At 51.8% G+C, this 27,837-nt stretch overlaps 1 protein-coding gene across 1 annotated transcript; it reads right to left on the bottom strand.

The window, feature by feature from the left end:
• Window positions 1-9,992: 9,992 nt before the first annotated feature.
• Window positions 9,993-27,797, bottom strand: ZIC4 (Zic family member 4). The gene is given in 6 exon segments (XM_070466614.1): window positions 9,993-12,783; window positions 14,871-15,195; window positions 19,697-20,314; window positions 26,256-26,340; window positions 27,517-27,537; window positions 27,539-27,797. Coding segments are annotated over 6 exon segments (1,164 nt in total). The 5' UTR covers window positions 27,653-27,797; the 3' UTR covers window positions 9,993-12,782.
• Between the last annotated feature and the right edge of the window lie 40 nt (window positions 27,798-27,837).

Genomic DNA, 27,837 nt, shown 5'->3' with positions numbered 1-27,837 from the left:
TGATGTTTCAGCACAGACATCTGAATGACAGCGGGAGTGAAAGACAAATCTAATAAAGCCTAATAAAGCGTGAGCATCGAAATGTCATTAAACTTACAAAGATGAGACTCAGAATCACCAAAAAGGTAAATGTCTTCATTAGTCTGATCTCTGAAGACTGTCGAACATTTCATTAATTTATAATTTATGATTGTTTGACAAATATTGAAAAGTATGTAAATATGAGCCAGATAATGTCTTTTCTGCGGGAGATGAGGAAATGACCCAAACTGTACGTGCCTGCAAGATTACACATAGGACCCAGCTCTCTGTTATCAAACTGTGCCGCCCCTTTAGCCAACATATTGTGCAAGTGACAAGTGAAATAGTGCAGATAAACCAATGGTTTAAAACGTAATAAAGACAACAGCCATTTGCATTTTTTACATTTTATTACAAAGGTAATTTACTATGACACATTTCTGAATGTAATTTATGAAAACATGTTAAAGCAATTACATCGCATATACAGCCCTCAGAGCTACAAAATTCAGATAAATAATAATATTATAGACCTTCAGAGACTTTCACTATTGAAAACATATCCTTTATTTCAAAAATGGGTTGTACAGAAGAAAATAATGGCATTAAAATTTTAAATTAAGAATAAAAACTTAGAGAACAATAGAAAGTAAATGAATAATATTCTTTGCTGGAGTTGCAAAATTAAACCTTTATGATGACAATGTGCTTATTTCACAAGGTTTATTATTAAGTTGTTTTTTTTTCCCCCCCTCTCCTTCCTGGAGTCAATGTTAACTGCAAAGTATTAAAGGCTTTGGGGGAGGGAGAGACAAGAGGAATGTCTGTTTCCTCTTTCAAACTTCTGAGCTCATTCCTTCACCCCATTTCTCTTTTCCTAAGAACAGGACTGTGCCAGCTTAAACCTAAAGAAAAATCCATTCCCTGAAGGTCAGTACTGTCTGAGCTGATCCTTCAGGCAGATTTTCTACACCAGTCTGTCATGAGTTATCAGAATGGGAGAAGATTTTATGGGGGAAAGGAGGAGGAAAGTTTACATACTAGAACAGGAAATAAAAATTGAAATTAACCAAGAAATGTTTAATTTGGGCTCCCACCTCCCAGACACTAATTTATTTCATAATAGCTTCATATTATGTTTTAAATCTGGAATGCAGATTTAAGAGTCAGCCTTCAACTATTCTTATCAACTTTGGCAGGGGAGGGGGGGAATGTGCCTTCTTTTTGTCTTTTTAGGTAAAATGTTTTGCAAATGCTTTAGCTTTAAAAGTCAATGATAAAAGCAAGCCTGAAATGGGCCCTTTACTTGCCTGTGTGGGGAATGCCATGAGTTTATTGTGCAACCTTGAGACTATCTGCAAGGCCTGTTGTATATTTGCCTGTTTTGCTTGGAAGATCCCTTAGGCAGTGTGACCTGCTATGATGGACTTACAGCCACAATTTCCCTCCCAGCCATATTAAACCTTCAACTTGAAAAAATAAATAAATAAATAAAGGCCTCGACACAACTCAAATCCGAATCTAGGGGCACTGGAAGCATATAAGAATTGTGCCTAGACCTGTTTTTCAATTGGGAAATGTAACCAGCCTACAAAATTTCCCCCAGGCCTCCATGTTGGAGGGCTCAACACAGTCTAGTGGATGCACAGGTACAAGGGTTCTTGGAGGGGCCCATGGTGCTGTCCAGTCACCACACGTGGACCATCGCTGAATGTGGCACAGTACTTGAGAGGCGTGGGCAAGCGAGGCCCCGGTCTAGTGACCTGGACTCGCGAACTCTCAGCTCACGAACTTGTGCTCTGCCCCTCCCCCTAGTATACAGAGCACGTGCCTGACACTCCTTCCACCTTCAGGAGAAGAAGGCCCCATCGGGAAGGCTCCTCCGCCAAACATCCCTCGGGCTGACGTCACTGATGGACAGACCAGCAATTATTCCCCTACCCTGCCCTTTCAGCGCCCTGGGTCGCCCTTCTACCCGGCTTTGGAGAGAATTCTCACTTTAACGCCAGAAATCGCCCCACCAGCGATCCAAGTGCAGCCAAGGCTGAGGCCTACGTCTGTAGTCCCTGGCCCTAGCCGGGAATCGGTACCCCTCTTGGCCTCCAGAGCTGGACAGCGCCAAGGGGCTGGGCTGTGGGTTAGTTTTCACCAGGGCTAAGTCAGCCCTCGGTTCCAGCCTTTCTCTCTTGGGATGTTTAGGGGCTGCATATGCTTTCGTGTTGCAAACAGCAAGCGGGGTCCCCAGGAGTCCCTACCCCATGCCTTGACGCGAGACGAGTTCCCCTGGACGATGTGACTCGGTGGGCCTCTGGGTGACGGTCCTGAGCAAGCGCATTGCCACGCACATCCGAGGCGGAGCAGACAGGCAGCGCCCGCGCGCTCACATACACACAGAAAGTTCCTAGGTAAATAAATAAGTTACGAATGAATTGCACTGATGATGAACTCTCTGAATTCAGGGACTAGATGAAGGAGGGAAATATGAGAGAGGGGATCAATAAAGAGAAGGGGCAGAGAGAGAAAAAATACCTGCTGACGCGTCAACTGCAATGGGCCAACTCTCTTCTGACAACAAATGAAACAATGAGAGGGCTGCGTTGCTTCCTGTTAAGCGCTCCATCCATGACCCCGTTTATATCTGCACAGCCACGTTCTGATGACTTCGAACATATGCAAAAACAAACTTTCCCGTGGCGTTGTTTTTTTCCTCCTTCTACTCTGCTTGTCAAGCTTTTCTTTCCAGACAGTCAGATGGTTTTAAAAACAAGGCAAAGGAGAAGAAACGGGCTGAGGGGGTGGGGAGGGAACTCCACCACCATCGCTACCCAAGAAATGATAAATAGCTTCGAATAGCTAATCGCTGGAGGGCGCGTTTACCAATTCATAATCATTTATTCTGGGTGATGTATGGCTCTTACTCTTAAATCTGAAAAGCTTCTATTTGAAGGTGTAAATAGCTTTTTTTCTTTCCTGGAGTAAACCTTCCTGCATTAGCAGTGATTGATCTCATGTACAATCCGTCCCAGAGTGCTATTTTACAGGGGGAACACTAGCTTTTGGAGATTAACTGGGGAGTCTGTTACATATTAATGAAGCCGGGAGATATACTAACGTTTTGGTAATTTAGTTATTTGTGTCTATAGCTATCGTCGTTATTTTCTTTTAGACCCCTGCGGTTGTTATCCATCGAATTAAAAAGTGGTCCTTAGAATTATTTTTTTTCCACTGGCGACTAAACGCCATTTAATGTGAAAAACAAATGTTGACTTCTCTCTTGAAGGAAGTGTGTTTCTTGGCAAGACATCAAAGTGTTTTAAACTGTATTAGTGGGTAATGTTAGTTTTCTTACTCCGCGGAGCCTGCGCTGAAGTAATAGCTAACTAGAGGAAAAAGAAGTCTTGGATTGCCTCTAAGAAAAATTATTTGATCTTCTAGGAGAGGGGGAGGTTAAAACTCTAGGATAAAAGGGTTCCTGGCAAAAGGTCCCCCAAAACATCTGGAAATCCAAGTCAGTGTTGGGAATGGAGGTGGGGGGCGGAGATTGCCCATTGATTTGCAACTTGATAATTAATATCCCATCAAATGAGACATCAACGTCATTAATGCCTGTGTATTCCCGGAGAGAGACTTAGTGAATTGCAAACCCGAATAAAAGCCACGTTCCGCAAAGAGATTGCTGCAGGGCCCGGGATAAGATAGCACTACTTCTGTTTTCTCGTAGGAATTTTATGGGGAAGGTTTCCCAAAATGCTCCGGATTCCCACCGAAGATCTGGGGGAATGTCTGCGGGCAGGAAGTCTCTCCTGACACACCCCAATTTCCCAGGGTCTGTTGGGAACGCGGGACCACTGCCGATGGCGGAAGTAGGGCTAGGAGAGAAGCGGCTGCGGAACGCTCTGGAGAGAGGAGCGAGGTCTTGCATAAGGAAAAGTGGATCCCATTTCCACTTCCGGGAATTGCCCGCTGAGCTCAGGAGCGGCCCGGAAGTGGCATAACATCCCCAAGGGACACAACTGACCCCGGGGTCCTGACCCTTTGAATCTTAGCCCCTTGGCCCTTGGGATCGCCTACCCCAACCCGGTGCGTCTCCCCTCCCCAAAGGGAGTCCCCTCTATATTCCCCGCGCGTAACCCATTACCACAGTCCTTCCAGAAGCCCGACCCTGGAGCTCTAGAGGATTGGGGCCTTCCAGCGCATCGTTTGCAGCGAGGGTAGCTTCTAGACGCAACACACTTTCTAGAACCGCGAGACCCTGAAGCGTGATGGCGCCAGTTGGCCGGGGCGCGCCCCTTTTGTTTTCGGGGGGCGATTTATGTTCTTTATAAAAATGTGGTTTGGGAAAATAGAAAGGGCCTTGAAAACGTTGTTACAATGAAAAAGGGACAAATTAGAAGACATCTTCCGTGATCAAAGGCGGGAGGGCGAGCGCGCATGGGCATTCACAAAGCTTGACTTATTCACTCCCCTCCTTTGCAAGCCGGGGCAACAAGCGTGTCCCCCATTGACAAGGCGCCCTATTCAGACTGCAGGTGCGAAGTGGGCCGGCGCACCCGGCCACATTATGTCAAGGTTGTTGGAGATTAGTGTTCGGCCTTAATAACTAAAGCGCTTGATTTACATTGGAAAAAAGCCCCCTCAGCCGTGAAAACAAAATCGTTGAACGCGTGATCATTGCGAGGGCGGCTGATATCCTAATACTCGCATTGTTCTCAGCTGGGCCCGGCGCGCCCTGGCCTTCTCAGGAAGGGCAGAGCCTGAGTTTCTGACCTTGGACCAGGTCTCCAGTCATACCGTCTGGGTTCTGGAAGAAAAGGCGATGGATAGAAGTTTTACAGGGGCCTGCGGAAGACTGAGTGGGAGGGTCCCTCGGAGTCCTGCTGTGGGCCCCCAGTTGTGGCAAAACCTGGGATGGGAGAATCGTGGGGGATTCACGGCTCAGGGCCCAATGGTGAGGTGTCTTCAGGCTGAAAGGCCTCCAGTGTGACTTCGGTGGGACAGTCAGGGGACTTGCCTTGAAGTGTCATAGGCAAGAACAGTCTTACTCCAAGGTGAGGATTCTTTGGAAGTGACTGGAGAGCTGAAGGAACTTGGGAAGGACAAAGACACGCCCACTAATTTGGACTGCTCCAGGCCAAGCTGCTGAACTGATCTGAACCGAGGAAGGCCAGAGTGTTCAGGCCAAACCGTTTCTTCAGAGAACAGCCCACTTCCAAGACCTGCAGAGCTGCTGGGAGCCCCTACTTGGCGTTTCCTGCACTTGCCCTGTTCTACTTCCCCAGAGATGGAGGGGAGGGGGGTGTCCACCTTGGCCTTGCTCCTGCTTCCCCCGTGTGGGTATTTTAGGATAGATTCTCTCCGCACCCTCATATATTTGTTCCTCCCGAACTCCCCCTCCCCCACCCATGAAAAGGAATGCAGAGAACAGGAGATAAGCGGTTGGGCCCTAAGATATGATATGTATCTATTCTAATTGCAGTATCTTTTTAAGAAGTCTAGCTACTTAAGGCAATTTCCCCAAGGTCTGCGCTGGAAGAATAGGTTTGGTGGGGACAAGGTGAGGAGGCTGTGAACCATTGTCTGGCCCTGAAAAGGTCGGAAGTCAGCGCCGTGGTAGCTGACCTGTCAGAGGAAGGTATAAAGGCTTTATTCAGGCGGTCGCTGCAATGTTCTCAGCTCTCACAAAAGTGTTTCTTATGATTTGATTCTCTTACCTCTTTTCTTAATTAAAAAGCTGAACCATTAGAATAGCACCTGCATTGTGTCCTGACGGGGCCTGCATACTAATTCCAGAGCCTTTACAACACGCAATTATAACAAAATCGGAGATTGAATAAAACAGAAGGATTTTGCTCCCAAAGCCCTGCTAATCCCCTTTTAAAAGGGTCTGGTGAAATAATTCAGAACAGTATCCGGAAGTTGGATTACCGCTCCTTTATTTTTTTAAACTTTTTACAATGAAATGATATTTCACATTTAAAGGAAGTTCTGTTTGTCTATAACAGTTTGTGTGTGTGTGTGTGTGTGTGTAAGAAATTTGGCAGATTCTTTGAATGACACAAAGCATTTGACTATGAATTCCTTGCTTACTAAATGCAGTGCCAGAAAATGTAGAGGAAATTTGTAAGACAGGTTTGAAACACATTTGCTGAGGTGAAAGTGGTTGCAGTGTGATTGAGAATTGCATGCGTGCATCAGGCAATTGTTCTCCCTTCTCTTGGAGGAAATAAGCAAATCTTCTGGGGTGATGTGCTTGTTTTTTGTGACTTGGAACACTTCCCACTAAGATACTGGGTGTACTTCTTAAAATAATGCTTAGTGAAAACATCCTTGAGCTCACAAAAGCTAGATGCCTCCACTCAACCCTGAGCAAGACCTTGCAGTGGCACAAGCCAAGGACCTTGAGCTGTCTGCAGTTTCTCCCCAGTTCTGGCAAAGAACATTATCCTCATCTGGCTAATCTGATCTTGCACGGGCCGGCAGTCAGTCGCAGACAAGAGAAAACTGGTCATCCTTCTGATTTTCTGTATGAATCATCTGATAATATTGTGGTTGGGGTTTCCCCATTTCTTCTTCCCATTATTCTACAACCATGTGGCACAGACAAAACATAGAAATGTGCCCAATTTGGGTTTCTGTTCTCTGCTGACATTTCTCAAGCCTGCCCATTTATTACTGAGGTTCAAAAGCGTGCACAGCCTGCTGGACTTGTTTTGAATTGATGAATATTTTTGCCTTGCATGTTGGCTCACACAGTGTCTGAATTGGATCTAAAGAAGCCAAAACTGCAAGACAGGTTTCAAGTTCATTTCCCTGGTCCTATTTATATTTTATCAATTTATGTCCTGAAGTAATTCTTGTCTTCCTTTCTCTCTTTCTCTCCATTTCTTTTCTTCCACAGCAGTTTTGGATGTTTGCAGAATACTGGAAAGTTCAGAGGTAAACGCCAAGACCTCTCTTAGTTGTCTAATGAGTTTCTCTTAAATGATTTTGGGGTCTGGACTTGGTAATGTTCCTAGAAAACTCTCAGGCAGTTTCCTCCTTGAAGATATTTGACTAAAAAGGCAATGCTGTCCTGTTGCCCAGACAGGAAGTTGCTGACAAGCAGAACATGTTATTGTGGGATTCTCAGTCACTTGGTGACAAAGATGTTATTAATTTTCTCAGAACAAGAATGAGAATTCAGCATGAAAAAGTGATTCAACATTCAAATGAGGATTCAGCATTTTAAACTATGATTTTTCTTAAAGGTTCTGATGCCTTCCTAGAAAGAATGCACCTTTGTGTGACTTTTGCCCCAAACGGCTCTGTCCTGGGTCGCTCACTTTTACCCCCCACTTGCACATTCCCGCCCTGCACACCTGGGCCATGAAAAGCCCACCATCTGGATTCAGAGTAAACGCAGAATTATGGTAAAAAAAAAAAAATCAACATGTGGGCCGGCTGCAGTGTCAGGGTCTCAACAAGCCATGGGAGTGACTTTAAGATGATCAGGTTTCTCCTGCTTAGTTCTGCACAGAAATGAACTCGATTTCCTCCCATTTTTCTTGCGCTTTTAAAACTCAGTGGCGTCTCTGCGTCCGCGCTCTCCTCCCTCCCCACACTGCACCCGCACCCAGAACTCTCAGAGTGCACACACTCCTGTTGTTTGCGGACCCTCAGCTGGCCTAGGTGCTGCCTGGAAGGACACACCCTGCTCTGGAGCTTGAGACCCTTGCAAGCGCCTCGCTTTCTAGGAGGGTCTGGAGACCTGATTCAAGGAGGAGCTAAGTGATGTGTCTGAAAGATGGAGTCTTGTAAGTGGTCCTAATAACAACAACGTTAACATCAAGCACTCAACACCTACACTCTAAAGGGCTTCAAGGATCATCCTATTTACTGCTCCAGGCAAACGTGTGAAGACAATTCCTGGAAATTCTCTTTCAGCAGACAAGGAAACTGAAGCACAGGGCCGCGGGTGGACAAGCCTAGCCAGTCCTCCCCCCTCACCGGCACTTTCCACGTGGTGCTCGCATTGGAAGCAGCGAAGAGGCGAAGGCGTCCCCAACCTTCCGTCGAGGCTACCGGTGTGGGATCAGAGGTGGGCAACTTCCCTACAGATTTTCTCTAGGGTGAACTAGCCAGGGACACTCGGGCACCAGTGACCACCCTCTGCCAAAGGTCACACCACTCAACTTTTCTGCCAAAAACAACTTTTCTCCCAAGGAAGCCCAAGCACTCGCAGGGCAGCGGCGGGCCGGTGCCCGGCACACTCGCGCTGTCCTCTCCCTCCATCTCTAAGCCGGCCGGTTCAGTCCCGGGTCCTCCGCCTGCGACCCGCGTGGCGCGGCGGGGGCGAGCGGGCGCGGGCCGCTGCCCTCCGCGCAGCTCCTCTCGGCTCCCGGGGCAGGCCGGGCTAGACTCCCCCGGCGACCCGCGCTGTCCCGGGCGGGACTAGGGCGGCGTGGCTGGAGGGGTCAAGCTCCTCTGGCGGCCGCGAGGCTCCGGGCCCGGGACCAGGCCCAGGGTCCCCGGGCCTTCCTCGTGCTCACGTGCTCCCCCAAGGATTCCGTCGGTGAGCCGGCTTTACTGAGCGCCGTCTCCCGCAGAGGCGGGGCGCAGAGGCCCCGGAAGCTGGAGAGGCTCTATCCCGGCCCAGGCCGGAGGGGGGACCCTTCCGCGAGAAGGACGGGAGGGGGCGCTCACCAGGGCTGCGGGCCCGGAACCTCTTCCCCCTCGTCGCCCCCGGACGGCGACGGGTCGCGGCGGTCCCAGGGCCGCCCCCGGGGCGGCCTTTCCACACTCGCGCGTCGCCCTGGCACCTTTGCGCGCCGGGGCCCCTCCCGCCACCTCCTCTGCGGGCCTGCCACCCTAGCCCCACGAGCTGGCTCTCCCGAGGTGTTCTCGAAGGGAGCCTAGCACCCAGAGCCCCAGAGCCGTTGTCCTCTCAGCTCATCTCAAGCCCAGCCGGGCCCCGAAACCCCACTTCCCTTCCATCAGGGCAGGGGCCGGCGGACTCCTGCGCGTTCGGAGCGGAGGAGCACGGCGCGCGGGCGACCAGAGGTTCCGTGGCCGCAGGGGAGGGGGGGAGAAGGTTCCGGTGGTTCGGGTGGTGCTGATACATCTGAAATGATTTCTCCAGTGGCCGGACGGGGTGGGAGAGAGCTTCTCCATCAGATGCTAAAGCTCACTGAATCCCGACCTCCCAATCCGGGCTCAGAGAAGGGTCCCGTGGGCTCGGGCTTGGCTTTCGGCAGTTCCCTGGAGGGAGGTGAACGGTCTGAGCACCGGCTACTCCCAGACGGGAGCGGCGTCCGCTGGGAAGACTCCTGCGGGCAACTGTGCTCGAAGTACCCTCATGAGGGCTTATGTTCGGCGTTGTGCTTAGTCGCTCGGCCGTGTCCGACTTCGCGGCCCCGTGGACTGCAGCCCGCCAGGCGCCTCTGCTCGTGGGATTTCCCAAGCAAGATGCTCGATTGGGTTCCCATGCCCTCCTCCAGGGGATCTTCTCCACCCAGGGATCGAACCCACTTCTCCCGCATCGCAGGAGGATTCTTTACCGTCTGAGCCACCAGGGGAGCCCCATCGGGGCTTAGGGAAGACTTGGAGGCAGCCTGCCCTCTCGTCTGTCTTCCTTGTTTTCTTCCTGCCAGGTACCAGGCATCTCTCTAGGAAGTTAGATGTGGTTTGTGAGAGGTTGCGGTACTGCAAGACAGCCCTGCTGGGAACACACCAAAAGCATCGGCCTACCTTTTCCCCTTCCGCGATGGAAACCAGTTAAGGAGTGCCAGTGTTACTGGGGTGAAAGTGGGGGCGAGAGAAGTCTTCTTTAAGAAGGGCCGCTCTGGTGGGCCCTTCTGTTTTTGCTGCTCCAAACGACTAGACTTTGGAGATGTATCTGGAAGTCGTGAGGGATGGCAGGGAAAAGGGCGGGATGCTGCTGGGCGGGCCCCAAATCTCTCCCAAGACGACGAAGCAATAACAGGACACTCGAATTCCAGAGGGAAAGGGGAACATCACATCGTTTATTTCCAAAGAAAATAGGGAAACGTATCTCCATGTACATGAAGATCTTTGGAGGGAAAAGGAATCACGGGTTTAATTCATTTTTACATATTTACAGCAGATTAAACCACAGGTTTCAACTATATTTTCATTCGACAATCACTTTCAGTGAAACACATAACAACTTTTTTCCTTTCAAGTTAGTTCATAATTTAAGGATGCTAAGGGGACGGATGATAAATCACTAACAGTGTGGGTAGAGAGGGTACCAAATAGTCTAAGGTTTCAGCCAGGCTTTCTTGCGTGAGTAAATTATGATCACAAAACATTTGCCTGTCTGTATAATTCACATTCATTGTAATCATTACATTTTCCCATAAGTTAGCAATATAAACAAACATGTGGGGACCTCCAGTAAACAAATAAAAGTCAATATAAGACAACATTTTGTAGCAACTATAATAACAGCATGGGTTACAGCTTGGGGAAACTTCTTTACAAATCATTTAGTCAGCACACACGGGGGTAGGGAGGCTGGACCATCCTCCTTTATGTAAAACACCTTTAAAACCACATCAAAATGCCTGGGGCAAGCTGGACGGGGTGAAAGTCTCTCTCTTTCCTGGGCACAAGATGAGATGGAGGACTGCACCTGGGGATGGGGAGCGGGACATTTGCATGCACTTTGGGGTCGAGGACCTTCTGAACTCCAATTGCCAAGATGCTGAAGAAAACAGGAAATTATAAAAATGTCTCTCTCCCTCAAGCCCCTCTTCTTTCTGTTAATGGCAGAAAGGGCTTGCTGATAGCTGCTAGTGGGAAGAAACACACAATGGGTCTATTTTTAGCTGAGATTGTCTTTGAAGGAGCAGGAAATATGAACAATTGCATCACTGTAGCTTTAGGTTCCAAGGATCGGGAGCAAGAATAGTGGGAGCTCGAGGGGTCCCCAGGTGACCTGACTTGGACTGACCCGAGTGCAGAGCAGCAGAGATAAGCGGGCCGCAGTGTGGGCGTAGGGTATCTCCGCTGTGGCTTCACTGTCTCTGCATTCCTTCCCTCCTGTCCCAGAGCCTGGGCAAAGAGCCCCCTCAACATCTGCACACCTCCACAGGCTCTGGGCCTGATGTCTCTGCAATGCTTTTGTTTTCCCCTTGGCAGGACTTAGCCCTAAGTTACCAGTTAGTGTAGTCTGCATGTATTTTTTTTTTTAAGAAGTTAGATTTTATCTCTTTAGAAACGGTTTGAAACTAACGGGGCAGAGAGAGTTTGACAGAGAGGAGAACAAATCGCTGACAAAGAGCCTTTTCCGTTTCATCAGCGTTGTTAGGACGACAAGGAGGAATGTCTCAGATAATAACTCCCACTTCAAAGATTTCTCAGCTGAATAGAAAGCGGACCATCCTTTTTATTCAACCACAAGGACTGGCACTAAAGAAGACTCCACTGTTTGATTTTTTTTTTCCACCGTGTTTATTTTTCCCCTATTCACAGGGGTACTTGGATAAAATAAACAACAAGACAATTAAGGGAACATGGACTTCTAACTCTCCTTCCATCTTCCCTATCCCCTTGGCCTTGGGCTCTTGAGTCTGTAACCAGGCCAGCCAGGCCTCTGGGGGTCCCTACACCCCACCCTGGGGAGAAACAAGTTTGGGGGTGTGTGAGAAACTTCTGGGACAGAGGGGCCGAATGAGCTGTGCTGGGGGCCAGAGTGAAATGTCCCAAAGGCACAATCTGAACTCCCCAGACTCATCCAGGGCGGTTCCTGCTCCTTCCCCCAAGTCCCATTCAAATTCAGGCCTCCAACCTGCTCCAGAGGCGGAGAGCTGCTCCACACAAAACCGAGCTGGGGATGCTCATTTGTTAAGCTTCCGAGCTCGCCCGAAAGTTATTTACTCCTGACCCTGGAGCCTCTTCGGGGCGCAGTCAAGATGCGCGGAGTCCGGCTCCTCCCTTTCCTGAAAGCGTCCCTGGTGTCAAGCGCCCTCCCCCGCACCAGAGTGCAAGGTGAACCCCTAAACGCTGGCGAGGCAGGTCCTAAGGAGGAAGTATATACTGGAGAGCACAGTGACAGTATTAAATGGCGTGAAAGCAAAGGTCAGTGCAAATGTATCTTAATAGAGTGTCTGCAGTGAAGTGTGCCGCCTTTGAAGCGGCCGCTCCCCGCGCGTATTTCCATGGCGAGCCTAACGCGGCATGCTGATGCACCGTCAAACTCACACTTTCAACCCCAAAACCCGACTCTTTGAACAACCCGAGTTTGATTAGACCTTTCTCCTTTTCTTTCCCCTCTTACAAACCATTTCCTCGCCTTTAGAAACTCGCCATCAAACCCAAATGCGCCCTCTGATCACCGCAGAAAGCAGAAACAAAGGGGGCTGAGCGGCGATTCAAGCGGCCCTTTTCTTCCCTCACATTATTATCCATTTTTATTATGATCGGGAACAAGTGCCCATTCGCGTGGGTTTTGTTTACCGGAAATTAAATGAAAATGATTTAGTCCGCGTCAAACAAAAATATATACTTGTATACACAAGAAAAAAGGCCTGTTAGACGTAAATATTATGTCCTTAATGAAAAGCCTGGACGGGCTCCAGGCTCGGCCTTTCAGGATTTCAGTGCGCCTTGCCCATTGCCATAGAAATCCTAACTCACCATGAAGATGCACCGTGGCGAAGAAACATTGCTTTGTGCGCGGCCTCTTTGATGTCGCAGGCGCGAGATGCGGGCGCTCAGCTGCGCCGGGCGAGATTACCTTGCGAGCAACGCGGTGGACATCTGTAACAAGCAAATGAAAAATTAAAGGCGATTAGTGATCGACTACGCATTTTTTATTTTATTTCATTATTTTGCATGGGGGTGGAAGGAAAAATGGGGCCTAGAAAAGCGAGAGAAAGAAAGGAGTCCTCTTTGGAGACTGGGACATTTTTTTTACCATCTTCAGAAGACGCAAGTTCCCCAGACGTCCCCTGCACCTTGGCGGCGCGGCGGGAGTTGCTGGATGGGAGAGAACCGTTTGCAGCCGACCTCCAGCCCTTGGCCAGACGGCCTCTGGGCCCTATTGTGGTGGGGGCAGGGCGGGAAGAGGACTGCAGAGCCCCTTCCAGAAGGGCGAATTCACTAGAGATGTATTTGGAAGATTCTGGTTTTTATTAGGGGTCATGGAAACAGTCCCTCTCCAGTTAGGACGTTATTTATCTGATGGAAGTGTATGGCGATGGGGCAGGAGTGACAATCTTCCAGCGGTGTCTGCAGAGGAAGGACCAGAAGACAAGCCAGCAGAGGGGCAGAATCTGGGCTGGTTTGCTGTGTCCAGCTTTTTAACTGAGCTCTTTGGGGGCTCCCCGTAGGTAGGAGTATCACACCTCTACTTACCTCCAAATTCTTAAGGGGCTGAGATGGGTCTACCAGAACTTTTCGCTTGTGTATCTGCCCCTCCCCCCAATCTTGGCAGGAATTTGGGGGCAGCGCCATCCTCCCTTCAGAGGGTAACTGGCTGGGAACCCGGCCCTGATCTTTCCGCCCCCTTGGCAACAATTGCAGACTTTTCCTTTTCCCTGCCCCCAACATCTGCTTCTTTTGCAGGGGATTTGGTACCCAGCACATCAAATACACATTCAATCTAGACCCATTGGGTGTTTGCCTTCAAAATATTTATTCTCACAGTTTGTCTCTTGTCCCACGAGCCCCTCCCCCCTTTTAAACAAAACCAACATTGTGTGCTTTTTGACAAAGACCATCAGAGAATTGCTGCGATGCACCCGGACACTGTCGCCCAGGCGGGACCCCTCTGCTGCGGAGGCCTAGACTCAATGACGTCACTGGTCCACTCTGCATCCCAACCGCCCAGCACCCTCAAGACTCCACAGCCAGCTCCTGGACCAGGGTGGGGCGTGGGGGGAGCGTGACTGGTCTGTGGAGTCCTCAGAGCATTGGCTCCCAAAGCCCCTTTAGCACACTCTGTTGTGTCCCGAGTTGGGCCTTCTCTCCTAGCCCCGGTGTATAACGTAGGCCGCAGCTGCAGCCAAGGCCGCAGACTGTGCCCGGGCCAGCCTACGGAGGAGGCGCCCCTGATCCGCAGGGCAGGAGCCTAACCGCCCCTCCCACACTCCCACCCCCACTTCCCTCTCTTGTCCTTTACAGAAGTGGCTGGAAATCTTTCCATCTGGGACTTGAACAGCTGGGGGAGGGGGAGTGTAGGGAGGCAAAAGAGGAAGAAAACAGGAGAGGACATAGGGCTCGTGAGTTTCCTCTGCCACCTTCCCGCGCAGGAATTCCGAGGAGGCTCCGACTGGGAGCTGGGAAGGGAGTAGGGGTCGCAGTCGCAGAGCCCCAGGCCTCGGGGAAAACATTTCCCACTCCGTGAACACACAGGGCTTTGTGGTCTTACTTTTGCCACCTGCAGTTGCCAAGATTGCTCGGAAACTCGCCTAAGATGTGTTTGTTTTTTTCTGTTTTTTTTCACCTTCTGCCTCTTTCTCCATTTACCTTACCCCAACCCCGGCTTCACGCTCCTCAGTCGAGGGCATCTGGGTGGGTGGGCAGGGAGCTGGATGTGACTGCACAATCCATGTGGTACCTTATTGATATTTTGAGACAATGGACATTATACTGGCATATTCGGTGAGCTCTGCCCCCGATCAGTGGTGACCTCCCTCCCTTCCCGCTCCCCTGGCTTCCTCCCTCACTCTCTCTTCCAGCCTCAGTAGCCCGGCCTAGACCTGCCCGTCTGCGGAGCGGAAGCAGCACCCGCAGCAGCAACCCTCGCACAGGCGGCGGCGGCGGCGGCGGGGCCAGGCGGCGGCGCGGGGCTTGGGGGCGCCGCGGGGGCAGCCGCCGCGGGGCCCGCGCCCTGACACACGTACCATTCGCTCAGGTCGGCGCCCCGCGCCGCCGCCGCCGCCGCCGAGGAGGCCGCCGGGGGCTCGCGACCCCCGAAGTCCGACGAGGGCGACACGAGGGCAGACGGCGGGGCCGAGTCGTAGCCAGAGCCCGGCGGCGGCGGCGAGCGCCCGTGCACCTTCATGTGCTTGCGCAGCGAGCTGGGGTGCGTGTAGCACTTGGCGCAGCCGCGCACTTTGCACGTGTAGGGCTTGTCGCTCGTGTGCACGTGCGAGTGCTTCTTGCGGTCGCTGCTGTTGGCGAAGCGCCGCTCGCAGCCCTGGAACTCGCACCTGAAGGGCTTCTCCCCTGGCGGAGGCAACGCAGAGACGTTAGTGCGCGTGGCAACGTCCTTCCCCTTCCCCACTTTCTCTTCCATTTTGGGGAAGAGGGCCACACACAGAAATTCAGAAACCCCCTTCCCCGGCGCAGCAGGCCCGGCACCCCCTCCCCCCGACTCCGAGCGCCCCGCCAGCTCTCCCCTGCAAGCCTCCGGCCCTCCCCCTCTCCCGCCTGGGCCTGGGGGGAGGGGAGGGAGGAGGAGCGACAAAGACTCCATCTTAGTCCAGTTGCCTTCCTGGGAATATCCAGAGCCACTCCGGTTGTTTTCCTCCAAATTTTCTCCACTCGGAGCCAGAAGCACCTTTGCCCGGAGAAGAGAGTTGACTGTGGAGCTCGCATCTGCTCAATTTAAAGTTGCTGTTCCAGCCAAACGTCTCTGCTCGCCCCCCCGCTCCCCGCCCAGCGGCCCACCCCGCACACATCCAGTCCTGGCCCACATCGTTTCCTAAAGTAGGTTTTGTGCAAAGGCCAAGGCGATGGGATACTTTCAGGATGCGCAGCCGATGCACACGGCGTGTGCCCAATGCGCACTCGAGCTGCAGGGAAAGGTATTCTGAGAAATGATTCACTTCAGTCGCGATTTTTACGGGAAATGGAGCCCCCTCCCCTTCCCCTTTACCCCCCGAGGGCAAACATTTAGCAGCATTCTTCAAATCTTGCCTAAACTGTCCGGGATCCCTCCAGATACGCGCGCAAGCAATAATATTTTATTACGCTGCTCCAGCGGCCTCCTGGAGACTGTGCCTCGGGCAGCCGTCTCTCCCAGGCCAAACTGACTGTGAGAGGTCGAGCGGCCTCCAGAGACCACCCACGGCCCACGGTCCGGCCTCCCGGGCCCGAGCAGGGAAACCAGCGAGGCAGGTTCTGCCCGGGCCGAGCGGGATCTGTGGCCTCTCCAGTGATCGCACCCTTGTCGCGGCGGCTTCAGCATGAGCGCAGCTGCTGCGGTCAAGCCAGGCCTGGCTAGGTGGACGGGAGGGCAAGCGGGCAGCCGGCGTAGACCCGGAAGGTCTCGGCTCCGCGGTGCGATGCCCTGTGGAGCCGCGGGAAGGCGCGAGCGCGCGTTAGGGTGGAAATACTGGCTGCGGACCGAGACCCAGCCTGGGAGCCCACAGCCCGCTGGACTCGCTAGCGTCTGGGGGAGGAAGGGACCGCAAGAATCCGGAAGCCCAGTTTTCTGCAGGAGCTGCAGATGCTGCGGGAAGGAGGGGAAGCAATGTCCGGCGCTTTAAACAAATGGAGGCTGTCGGGCGCCCTGGGTTGAGGGAGAGGCTACCGAGCGTCTGGCTAAGGAGGAAGGGATGCGCGGCTGGAGGACTGTTTGCCTTTGTGGTCCTTCTCCCGCCGCTTCCAGGAGAGACGAGTGCTTTGGGGCAGGTTTGAATAAACAAAGCCCCTGTTCCTGAGTCCCGTGGAGGCTTAGGCTGACCCAGAGGTTTGCGCACAACCCTCGCCTCCGCCCGGCAGCGGGTTAGAAGCCCAAGGCTCCCTCACCGCGCGGCCGCTGTGAGTTCCCACTGCAGGAGTATTGTTAGTTCAGTGGAAACACTGGGCGCTGCTGGCATCTGCCGTTTCTCGGCACACTTGTATAATTTTATTTAAAAAAAAATAGGAGAATGATGCAGAATAAACCAGTGTCCCGAGATGCCTCTCCTTTTCTCCCTTCTGCTCCCTGTCAGCATTTGCAAAACTACAACTTTTCTTCCTCCCTTCCTTCCGTCTTTTCTTTCTAAAATCACGTACAGAAACCATGTATTTCAGGGCCTGCAAAAGAAAGCAAGACTTGCCAAGACAACAGAGGACAAATAGAATTTGAGGTCGATTGCAACCCCCAATATTGCTTCCTTCCCCAATCCATCTTGTGAGCGCCCTGTTGAACATTCACGTAAAACAGAAATAATGATTTCGTCCCAGACGAGTACTGAGGCGAAAAAAGCAGGGCACTGAAGGTGATACGGGCAGGCTGGTAGTTCGCAGGCCCAGGGGAGGCCGCGCCCCGGCGCCCGCCCGGCCTCTCCGCAGCCGCAGGAGGAGCCCCGGACTCCTCGCCTAACTGCACACCCCACCCCACCCCACCCCGCCCCTACACCCAACAGCAGCCTCCCGCCCGCTCCCTCCCGCCAGATCTGGGCGCTGCGCCCTGGGTGGGTGGGTGGGTGGATGGATGTGGGGAAGCAGGGTTGGGCCGGGGTCCGGCAGCCCGCCCCGAGCAGCCTGGGCCTGAGGCTGAGTCCTGAAAGGCCGGCAGTCTCCTCCCAGAGGCTCAGCCGCCGAGAGAGGCCTCCTTCCCCGGCCCGGGCCCCAGGCCCGCCCGACAAAGTTAGGCAGCGGCGGGGCGGTTCGGCTAGCGCCATTTTCTCGCACTTGTGGCTGGGCCGGGATCTCCGAGCATCGGCCCCGGCGCGGCCTCTCTTCTCTGCCTTGGATCCCAGCCCTGCCTCCCTCTACCGTCAGCCTGGGAAAGTGGGGCGAGCCACCGGCCCAGGGGTCCGGGGAAGGGCGCCGGGCAGCCGGCCCGCGTCTCCCTCGCGGCAGCACCATTGTTCCGGGATCGCTGTGACCACCGCGAAGAGAAAGCTTTCGGAGTGGGCTCGGAGCCGCTGCCTCTGAAGCCGGGCCGGGCATTCGGATCCGAGAAAATCTCAACTCCCAAGAAAGCGGCTCCTGATTGCCGCTCCCGCGACTCAAGGAAATGAAACGCCATTAATATTTGAAAAGGCAATTATTTTCCTGTTGAATCGAGAACTGTCTTCATGAATAATTTGTAGTGAGGTCTATTGCCATTTCAGAAACATTTTGTCGTTGTTGTTTTTCTCCTCTTTTCATTACTTAGGAGGAGGGTTTGAGGGAAACGCCAGGGCAGAAGCTCTGTATTTTTTTTTTTCAACTCCGTGCTAATGAATCAGGACTGCCAGTAGAAAGGGAAAGGATGTACTTAGAATTCTGTTGTGAACAGACGCAACCTGAGCCAGCTCGGGCGCACTGGACTTGCTTCTCTGCTGTAGGTCGATTGCACTGAGAATTTAACCATTTTCTGCTTCACGGACTTCAAACAGTAGGCCGGCAAAGAGCAGTAAAAGTTTGTTTGTTTAAAACCCCCTGTCATTAAAAATGAGTTCCTTCTCTGGCTCAGGACGCGAGTCTACCTTCGCGGTGCGGGTCGCCAGCTCCATGAATAGCGAGCCTGAGGGCGGCGATCTGGGTCTCACTCCTCTCCTTCTTCCCCTGGATAAAAATCGGAGGGGGCGGGGAACAAACTCTTGCACGAGATTGTGGCGGGGGGTGGATCCTGGAAGCAGCTCGGATAAACCGTGTGTTTCCGGAAATAAAGTAGGAGACTAACAGTGAACTTTTCTTGCCTCCGAGTGTGCCAGTGTCCTGACGAAGACCTTCCCCAAGACTGCAGGGTTTGGGGGGGAGAGAGTGGGATTTTAGCAAGCTTCTTTTCCTGGGCAGTGCCAGCCTAGGGGAATTCTTTGATAATTGCTGATGTTTCCACCAAGAATAGAGGAAGGGCAGAATGCCAGGGAGTAGAAAGGGGCACTAAGCTGAAACTTATTTCATCCTTTCTGTCTCTTCCGTACGTCCCCTTCTCCCGTCCCCAAAATGGAGGAGGAGAGATGTTGACTTCATAAACTTTGAGGAGGCAGGGCAAGAAAACCCTAGCTAAGGAGAACGAAAACCCTGGCTGCTAAACTAATTAATATAACTTCACAGGCTGTTCTGGGAAGTGTGAAAACTTTCTCCTTGCAATTGCATTAATTAGAGATGCTTCTGGCCAGAGGAGTTCAACTTTTCAGGCTCTTGAGCTCGTTCCTTTCCTTTCTGTTAACTAGAACTAACAGATGTTGTTGACACATGTCCCCATTTCACTTAACAGCTCAGTAAATGACATTTAAGGCAGATGAGTCTCCTTGGGTCTCTGCTAAAGCAAAAGGGTCTGTGAAACATCCGGACTCTGGGTGGCCACGGCTTCAAAATAGAGGTGAAGTTAGCCCACGAGACTCCCAACTCCTGAAGAAGGCACGAAGGGGCTGGGGAGCTCTCCATCCAGGGGGCGGTCAGGTTGTCAGGCTGACCGCTATAGGACTGCTCCCCACACAATTCCAAAGGGACCAGGAAAACAGACTCTTCCTGTGTCTTCACAACTCTGATGAACGGTGCCCTTTAGAATGCCTTAATAGCAAATTCGATAAGCAGGGACCACACATTTGCACACACAGAAACCCAAGCACCCTCCCCACCCCCTCCAGCAGAAATCTCACACTATCCTTTCCACACACAGCCTCAGGAAACTTCTGCGACTCTAATAGAAGGGCATAATTAATATTTTATGAACTTGGCTCACGGAAGCACCAAAATATTCCTCCTCCCCCCAGGTGGAACTTGAGGAAATCCAGCTGGAAGGCCCCAAGGAGGCCCCCCTTTTCCCCCAGAGGGTCCGCACGAAACAGTGCCGAATACTGACCTGTGTGAGTTCTTTTGTGTATTTTGAGATTTTCTGATCTAGCAAAGACTTTCCCACACCCCGGGAAGGGACAGGGGAAGGGCTTCTCGCCCGTGTGCACGCGGATGTGATTTACAAGTTTGTACTTGGCTTTAAAGGGCTTGCCCTGGCGCGGACACTCCTCCCAGAAGCAGATGTGGTTGGCCTGCTCCGGGCCACCGACGTGCTCCACGGTGACGTGCGTGACCAGCTCGTGCATCGTGCTGAAAGTTTTGGAGCAAAGGCGCGGGGGCACCGGGCCGTCGGCCGCCAGCCACTTGCAGATGAGCTCCTGTTTGATGGGCTGGCGCATGTAGCGGAAGAAGGCGCCGGGACCGTGGGGCGCGGCGAGGTTCACGGTCAGGTTCATGCCCCCGTAGCTGTGCAGGGCGGCGGCAGCTGCCAGGGCGTCGCTGCGGGCCACAGGTCCCGGCGGGAAGGGTTCAGGTCGCGCGTACATGTCTCCGGGGAGCCCCAGACGCAGGAGTCCATTCAGAGTGCCGCCAGGGGAGGCCTGGGGAGGCTGCTCGTGAAGGCCCGGGAACACCGAGGGGCTCGAGGCGGCAGCGAGCTGGGGGCCATGGTGTCCGGAGCTGCTACCTGTTGTTGAGACAAACAGTGCGAGTGAGAACGTGTGGCGGGGGCTGAGCGTTCTGCCGGGCCCCAGGGGGCAGGCCCGGCCCAGCCACACCGCGGCCTCTGCGGTCAGCGCCGGGACCGAGAGTCAGACGGCGGCGCTTGCGACCCGGGTGGACAACGCGGGGCAAGCGCCGCCATCGCGGCCCGGCTGGGCGGCTGTTTCGTAGAGCCCCCTGCCGCTTCGTGAGCAGGAGAGTGATTGTGCCGGCGGGGTAGATGGAAGGGGTTGTGGGGTGCGCAAAGCTGAGGCTGTGGGTTGCTGGGGGGGGGGGGGGGCGGGCTCTGCTCCAAAGGGGTCCGACCGGCAGCTCCGAGTGCGCTTTGGCGGCCAGCTCCCCAGGGTGGGGGGGCGGTGGAGGTGGGGGAAGTGGCGATGTTGTAGGCGGCGGTGGTGCCCGAGCGCCCCGGCCACATATACGAATTTCAGCGCCCAGATCGGCTGAGAGAAGGAGGCTTGCTGCATCCCGGCCGGGGCTCCCTGGAGCTCCTTGGGTCGGGGCACTCAGGCCACCGTCACCTAAAAGCGCGGAGGGGAGAGAACAATCACAAACAACTTCTGCGAAGTTCTCCCCCCCCCCCCGCCCCCGAGTTTTGGGTTGTGACTTTTTTTTCTTCCTCTCTCTCTCGGTCTTTAATGTCTACTTGAAATCCCTTACACTGCAGAGGCAGCAGCGGGGCGCGTGAGGAAGTGAATAGAGATTCGGGCCGCGGCCCGGGCCCGCCGAGAGGAACAATCGCCTGGGTCGCCCATTGGCCCGCGGCCCGGCCCGACGTCAGCGATGACAGGTCTCTGCTCGGGGGACACACACAGACACACACGCTCGGAGGCACAGCTGCGCGGCTCCCCGCCCCGCCCCCACCTCGCGCTCCTACTGCACATGCGCCTTGACCCGGGCGCGGATTCCTTTCTCTGCTCTGGAGCCCCCTCCGCTTCGCTCCCGACAGCCGGGCAGATCGGCTCGGCCTCCGCGCTCTCGGAAGCGAGCGAGGCTGGGTTTTGCCTCCAGTCACCACGACTTCGGGGAGGGGCCGTTGCGATGTGCGTCATGTCCTCCGGGCGGCCCGGAGCCCCCAGCCCGGCCGCCGTGGGCGCGCGGGGACGGCTGCCTGCTTCGGCAGCTGGTCCCAGGTGTCGGGAGGCGAGGGCCGGGGATCCGGGGAGGAAAGGCGGCTGCAGATTAGGAGGCCGAGAGCAGGGGAGCTCCCGGGCTAGCAGCCCTTGCCCCTAATTTTGTTTTCTCGCTTTCTCCGAATTAGCTTGTGTCGCTCAGCTTTCACGCTCTCGCTCTTTCTCCAGCTCTCGCTCTCAGTTCCACGAGCCCTCTGAACACACTTCGCCTTCCTACTTAGAGCCTTTCTCCTCCGCTCCTCCTCTCTTTTCCCTCCACTCCACATTTTTCCCGTTTAGCCTTGTCGGCCCCTCTTCCCGGGTGCCTGGAACACTCAGAGACGGGCGGACTCTAGAATCGGGCCCGGAACCGAGCCCCAGGAATGGTCCAGAGACGGCGATGATCTAGGAGAAGCTGGTTTTGAATCCACGCCGCCCCCGGGAGAGGGCCCAGGGATCCTTCCTCCCGGCCTCGAATCACAGCGAGCCTCAGGTCGACGGGCCACAGAGACAAAGGCGAGGGGCGCGCAGCGAGGAGGGCGGCTCCTCGACCCCAGGTCTCTTCCCTCGGTCCGTCTGCGGTCCTGCCCCTGGGAAACGAGTCTCGGGAATCGCTTCCACCCTGAGCGCCCTCGGGCACTTGTTGCCTGCGGCCGGAGCCTGTCCTCTGCTAGCTTGCCTAGAGCCGAGGCCACGTTGACCGGCCGGGCTGTGAGAGCCACGGCCAGCCGCCGCCTCCTCTCCCCGGACGCCCTCCCGGGCTGCGGGTTCCGCTGTCTTGGGGTGGAGGGTCGGCCGGTGGAAGAAGCCTTCAGTCCTGGCCCAGCCAAGTGTGGCCTCAACGGGGGCGGGGTGGGGGGGGGGGGGAGCGGTTCTTTGTTTGAGCAGACCGGCTGGGGCCGGCTGCAGCACCCGGCGTTTTAAAGGGCTGCTAGTCTTCAAGCCTGCCTTGCAGTCAGGAGCCGAAAATGCCAACCTAAGTTGTCTCCGGCCTCCCCGGCGGCCACAGAAAGCGCCCTCAAAGCAGTGAAAGACTTAAGAGAAGTTTTAAGGATTGGGTAAAAGACCCGGCTCCCCTAGCAGGGGGTGAGGCGTTTGGACAGGTTACAGGGAACTCTGATGGAGTTGACTGAGTTGCCTCAGCCACCCCCAGCACCAAGGACTATTCTTAAACATTTCCTGGTCAGTCAATAAGGATTTCTTTTAAATTTTTTAAAATAATTAACTTATGTATAATGGTTGGCAGAGTCTTTGAGACTTTCTTCATTTAATGCATTGTTCCTTGCTCAGGGCCGCAATTTAGTGAGGGATTAACTTCTACAACGATTTCCCTCGGCTTTGACAAGTCCGGGTCTTTCTGCTCCTCCGGCCGGAAGAGCTTAAGCAAGCTACCAATAGATGCTGCGTTAGCATTAAAAAAAGAAGCAGCTGAAGGAGAGCGTTTGACAGCCGGACCCCTTCTGCTCTGAAACCAAGGGCTTCCACCCAGTGGTGCTGAGACTGGCCTTCAAGAATTCGTCTCCTTTCCTGGGCTTTCACCCTCTTGCACACTCTCCCTTGCTGGATTTTATCCCCTCTGCCCACAGGTGCCTCCTTTCCATCTGCCCGCCCCCCATTTTCCCTTCCACAAAGCGCTGGTTTCAAGGCGTCCCATGGAGAAGGTGTCTTTTGAATGGTACAGTGGTCTAGGCGAACCCATGAACCCATGACGGGTTCTGAAAACACATAATCCAAAAACAAAACCAATGTCTTCCTTTATGGGACCTCTGGCCCAAAGGCTCTTTCTCCTAACCATTTATCAACATAGAACTTAGATCCTCCTGTAGCATTCAGGCCTCATTCAGTGTAGGGGCAGTAGTCCAGCAATTAAATTATTTTATTTCACTTAGAATATTTTCTTTCCCAATCAAAAGTAGGTGATCTACAACCTAACGTTCGGGTTGTTTGTCAAACTAACCATCTACTTTGTTTTCCACTAAAACTGATTTGCACAAAGAGGAACCACTCAGTATACATACACACTGTGACCCCATCTGTGTCAAAAGCTTTGAATAACAGCACAGAACAGGAGTATTCAAGTTGGTCTTTGGTTGTGGACTCTCCTGGAACCCTGGCAAGCCTGGTGAACATTAATAATCCTCTGTTTGTTGTCCACACTCAGCATATAACATTCCATTAGAAGGTGGTGAAAATAAAGATGCTTTTTTTTTTTTTAACCATCTGAGTTTGTGGACACCCCCACCCCTGGAATTCGAAGCACCTCCACAGAAGCCAGAGATAAGAAGTAGAGGTTTTACATACAGAAACTGTTACTACACCACAGTGTTTCTTGATAATTTTACCAGTGAAAAGCTTTGAACATGTGTGTGACTTTTTGTGCCAACAGTGAAAAGGCAGATGCATCTGATTCAGCCAAATTCATGGACAGTAACCCGGCCCCATGGAGCTCTTTCCCAGATGCAGTCTTCTCCTGAAGCACTGAAAACATCTGGATGCATCCTGGGTAGATGCTTCTTGAGAAGTCAGGGGTCAGTTGGCCTAAGGTCACTAAGGTTGCTTAATCTTTGCAAGTGCCTTGGAGCCACGTGGTTCACACTTTGGTTGGCTAAACACAGAATGGGACCATGCATTCTCCCAGAGGGACATTTCCCCAGGGACAGATATAGGGAGGGAAAAAACATTTTACTCACTATTATTTATAAAGAGGGACCTTTGGGTTGATAACATAAGGGTCTTCAAGGTGATTCTCTAAAATAAACCCCAAAGCAGCATCCAGCTGGTCACAGATGACAGGTAGGGCACCGAAATCAGGGAGGCATATTTTAGTTTTCAAGGCTCTTCCCCTGAGTCTTTCAGAACCCAGGAAGCAAGGATTCCAGGTTCCATTGACTGTTGACTGGGCAGGTTGAGTGGTGCTGTCCCTCAGTAATGCTCAGAATTTCTCTTTCAGAAAGTTATCTCTCCACACTTACCCCAAATACCAAATGCTTGACTGGAGCAGTCTACTTTCTAACCATGCTAGGGGAGTATAGCATTGTTGAGTCCACATTTCTGCTTGATATACAGAAAGAAAAGATACATTCTGCAGCTCAGAGATCTTCAGCAGAGTTTCAAGAAGCACTGCTGGTTTTCAGAGGAGCCTGTTTGGAGTAAGTTCTACCACCAGACTCCAAACATCCCTCCAGACCTCTGAATCATGCCCTAAGTGTGGTTTACTCCAGCCATGATAAAGCAACATCATAAATTAAAGTGATTTTCTAGTCCTGCTGGATAGAAACATATTTGGTGACCCTACCATCTGCCATAGCAACTCACATCACTGGCTTAAGTGAGCAAAGGTCTAATTTCTCTTCCTTGGAGAGAAAAAAAAAAATGAGAGAGACATACAGTCAATAGCTGGGCTATTTTTTCTATTTCGATCTTTTCACCAGTGCTAAGTGATGATTTCTTGCAGGTTATGCTGAGAGCCAGGATCCCAAAAACTGAGGGCCACTGCTCAGAGCCTGGCCAAGCACTAACCTTGTTGGCTGAATAGTCTGCATCTGGGTCTGCAAAGTCACTGGTTTAATCTTTTCTTCTCTCTTTCTAGCTAGGGTTACACCCAAAGCGGGGGGGGGGGGGGGGGCAAATCCTTTCATAGGCTATTTGTAGGCAGAATTCAAGATTCCTAGAGTGAGAAGCTGTCTCTAGTCTTAAGGGGAAAAAAAAATACCTTAAGCCCCTGAAGCCTTCTATGGGTCCATGACCACATTATAAGAGGAGGTGAGACCTATCAGGATTTTGAAGATAAAGGAAGATACTCCTCCCCTCTGCTATGTAAGTTTGGGATTTAATTATCATTAGTGGAAGTACGTATGAAAGAAAATATGCTTGGATAAAATTTAATTTCCAAACAAACCGCCTTTTGACAAATGATTAGTAAACATGGTTAAAGGATCTTCCAGAACAGCACTGAGGAATTAAAACAACAGAATTTACATAATAACCACATTTCCCTAGAGAATTCTGCCATCAAATCCTCCCAAAATAATAGAAGAGAGTCATTTCATAAGTTGTCCATTTAGCTTTTGTTAAGAAGGTTGCTTTTCCTATCAACAAGGCAGTTGTTGGTATTGGAGGCAACCATCAGCTGGTGGTGTAGTTGGAATGAGGCGGTCTAGATGCCTGAGAAGGGGAACTCTCAGCCCTAAATCATATGCTTATTCTAAATGGAATATTAAATTAAATTCTTCACAATGAAGGTATTCCTGACAGAGCGGCTGTCAGTCACTTCCCGTTCAGACACCACATTGTGGGAACATCGTGGCTGCCACATTGCAGAAGGCTGGTGTCCCTGGTAAAGATGATGCATATCATGTAAACCCCATCACCAAGATCAAAGTCTGCTCCTTTCATGGAAGCCAATACATGTCAAACCTCATTCCAATCAAATCGTCCGGAAATGAATTCAAGATGAATATGTCATAGAATAATGTGACAGTGGAACTGCAGAAGGTCAGGGGTTGTTGTTTCAATGAGAGAGTCGTCAAATATTAATTCTAGAACGTCCAGATGAGTAGACATTGAGGGGGATTAGCTGGTTGCTGGTGAGAAGTTGTGTTGTTGATTTGTATGCAAATGCATCAAACACTAAGGTGTTGTTTTAAGTTTCACTGGAATTCAAGAAACACCCCAAACTCACAACCAACATAACAAAAAATCAACAACAACAGCAACAAACATACAAAAGTAACTTACTTCCTACTTAAAAAATAACTTCAGCAGACCAATATTCAAATGAGGATACTAACTTACTTGACTCTTTCAGGGCGTTTCGGTAGAGCCGTATTCGTTTCCTCATCACCAAAGAAGTCTTGGATCTCATTTTCTGACTTTGAGCCTGTTTGGGAAGAAAAGACAGTTACTAGTTAAATGATTTCCTAACATGTTTGTACGGCAAGACTGTATGGACTGAATGTATGAGTGAAAGAAAGTGCTGGTCTGAAGAGCTTTTCAGTGTTTCTTTGACTATTTTCAAATTTGCAAGTGAAAGAATTCTGCTGAGAACTATCCCTCTTTACAGCAAAACAATATATCCTGGGTGATGAAAAATATTAAAAAACATCATTTTCCAACTAGATTTTTATCTGTAACTTATTTGTGGGTCTCTTCGCAAGTAGAGTTACCCACCCTTTCCATCAGCCAATGTTCGAACATGTCTCATGCCAGAAATTGAAATTTTTTAAATCTGAGAAGCCCCCATCATTTTCTTTAAACTTATTAATTAATTAAGTTTAGCGAGAAGGAGGGCTGGGTGTCCTTTGGGAGGTGAGCAGGTTAAAAATTGAGTTGTAAGTGTTGGAACTGATGGGAGAGGGAGTTTTTGCAGGTGCTTAGCTCCTGGTATGCCCGAGGTGATGTGGAATCCCTAAACCTCATATGGCTTGCACCTTCTCACCCATTTGGAAGCCGTAGCTTGGTTTTTCAAAGTTAATGTAAAATTCATCAGATTGCGGGGAAATCTTTTCTATCATTTGGTCCTGGCTATCCACATTTCTTAGTCAAGAAGCTCAGAAATAACCCACCCCACCCCCAAAATATTTGCATTCCTTATCAGATTCACTTTGTGGGTACAGCTACCCAGTCTTTGGCCATCTTAAAGACTTAAACCCATCCTGGGGAATCCCTGCATCTGTCAGGCAAGGCTGAAAGCAGTGGAACAGCCAAACCGGCGATCCACCCAGCCCCAACCCTCAATTTGGACTAGAAAGACAAACAGTCATTGAAAAGTTCTCGGGCTGGACAAACACAGCAAGCTCTTTGTCAATGAGGACGTCTGCCTGTCTTGACACTCCAGCCCACAGAACAAGCAGTTGTTTAACTTGTTGAACCACAGGCCAAATCCAAGTGGGGCTCTGCTATCTCAAAGGCTTTCCAGTTCTCTGTGCTCAAAGATCTCTTTCTCTAGCCTTCAACCCCCAGCCCGGGCTTGAACTGGCTTAGGTGTTTTCTCCCTTCCCTCTCCCGTCTTTTCTAGGTTTAAGTCTGAGGGGTGGGGGTAGGGGGTTAGACTCACCTTTTCCCAGAGTGTTTTATTTATTTTCAATTCTTTCTAACCAAAAGGCATCTGTCCCCAAAGGTAATAAGCTCCTTTCCGCACAGATCAGGAAAGAAAGGAAGCCCAACTTCACATTCCTACAGAAGGGCGGCATGCTGGGAGTCCTTGCTCTAAAATTTCCTCATGGCAGGATGTCTGGCACAGGAAAAGTCCTGGTTGGTTGGAACTAATAGAATTTACTTTTTTGCTTCAGAGGGAAATGGGTGTGAGTTTCCCTAGAGACCTCTGTCCACCCACAATGCTGCCTGAGCCCTCCCTTTAAGAGGCTTGGGTCACTTC

This window comes from Odocoileus virginianus, chromosome 4 (assembly GCF_023699985.2).
Source record: "Odocoileus virginianus isolate 20LAN1187 ecotype Illinois chromosome 4, Ovbor_1.2, whole genome shotgun sequence".
Classification (NCBI taxonomy): Eukaryota; Metazoa; Chordata; class Mammalia; order Artiodactyla; family Cervidae; genus Odocoileus; species Odocoileus virginianus.
The sequence above is the reverse complement of the archived record's forward strand: the minus strand, read 5'-3'. Positions and strand labels throughout refer to the sequence as shown.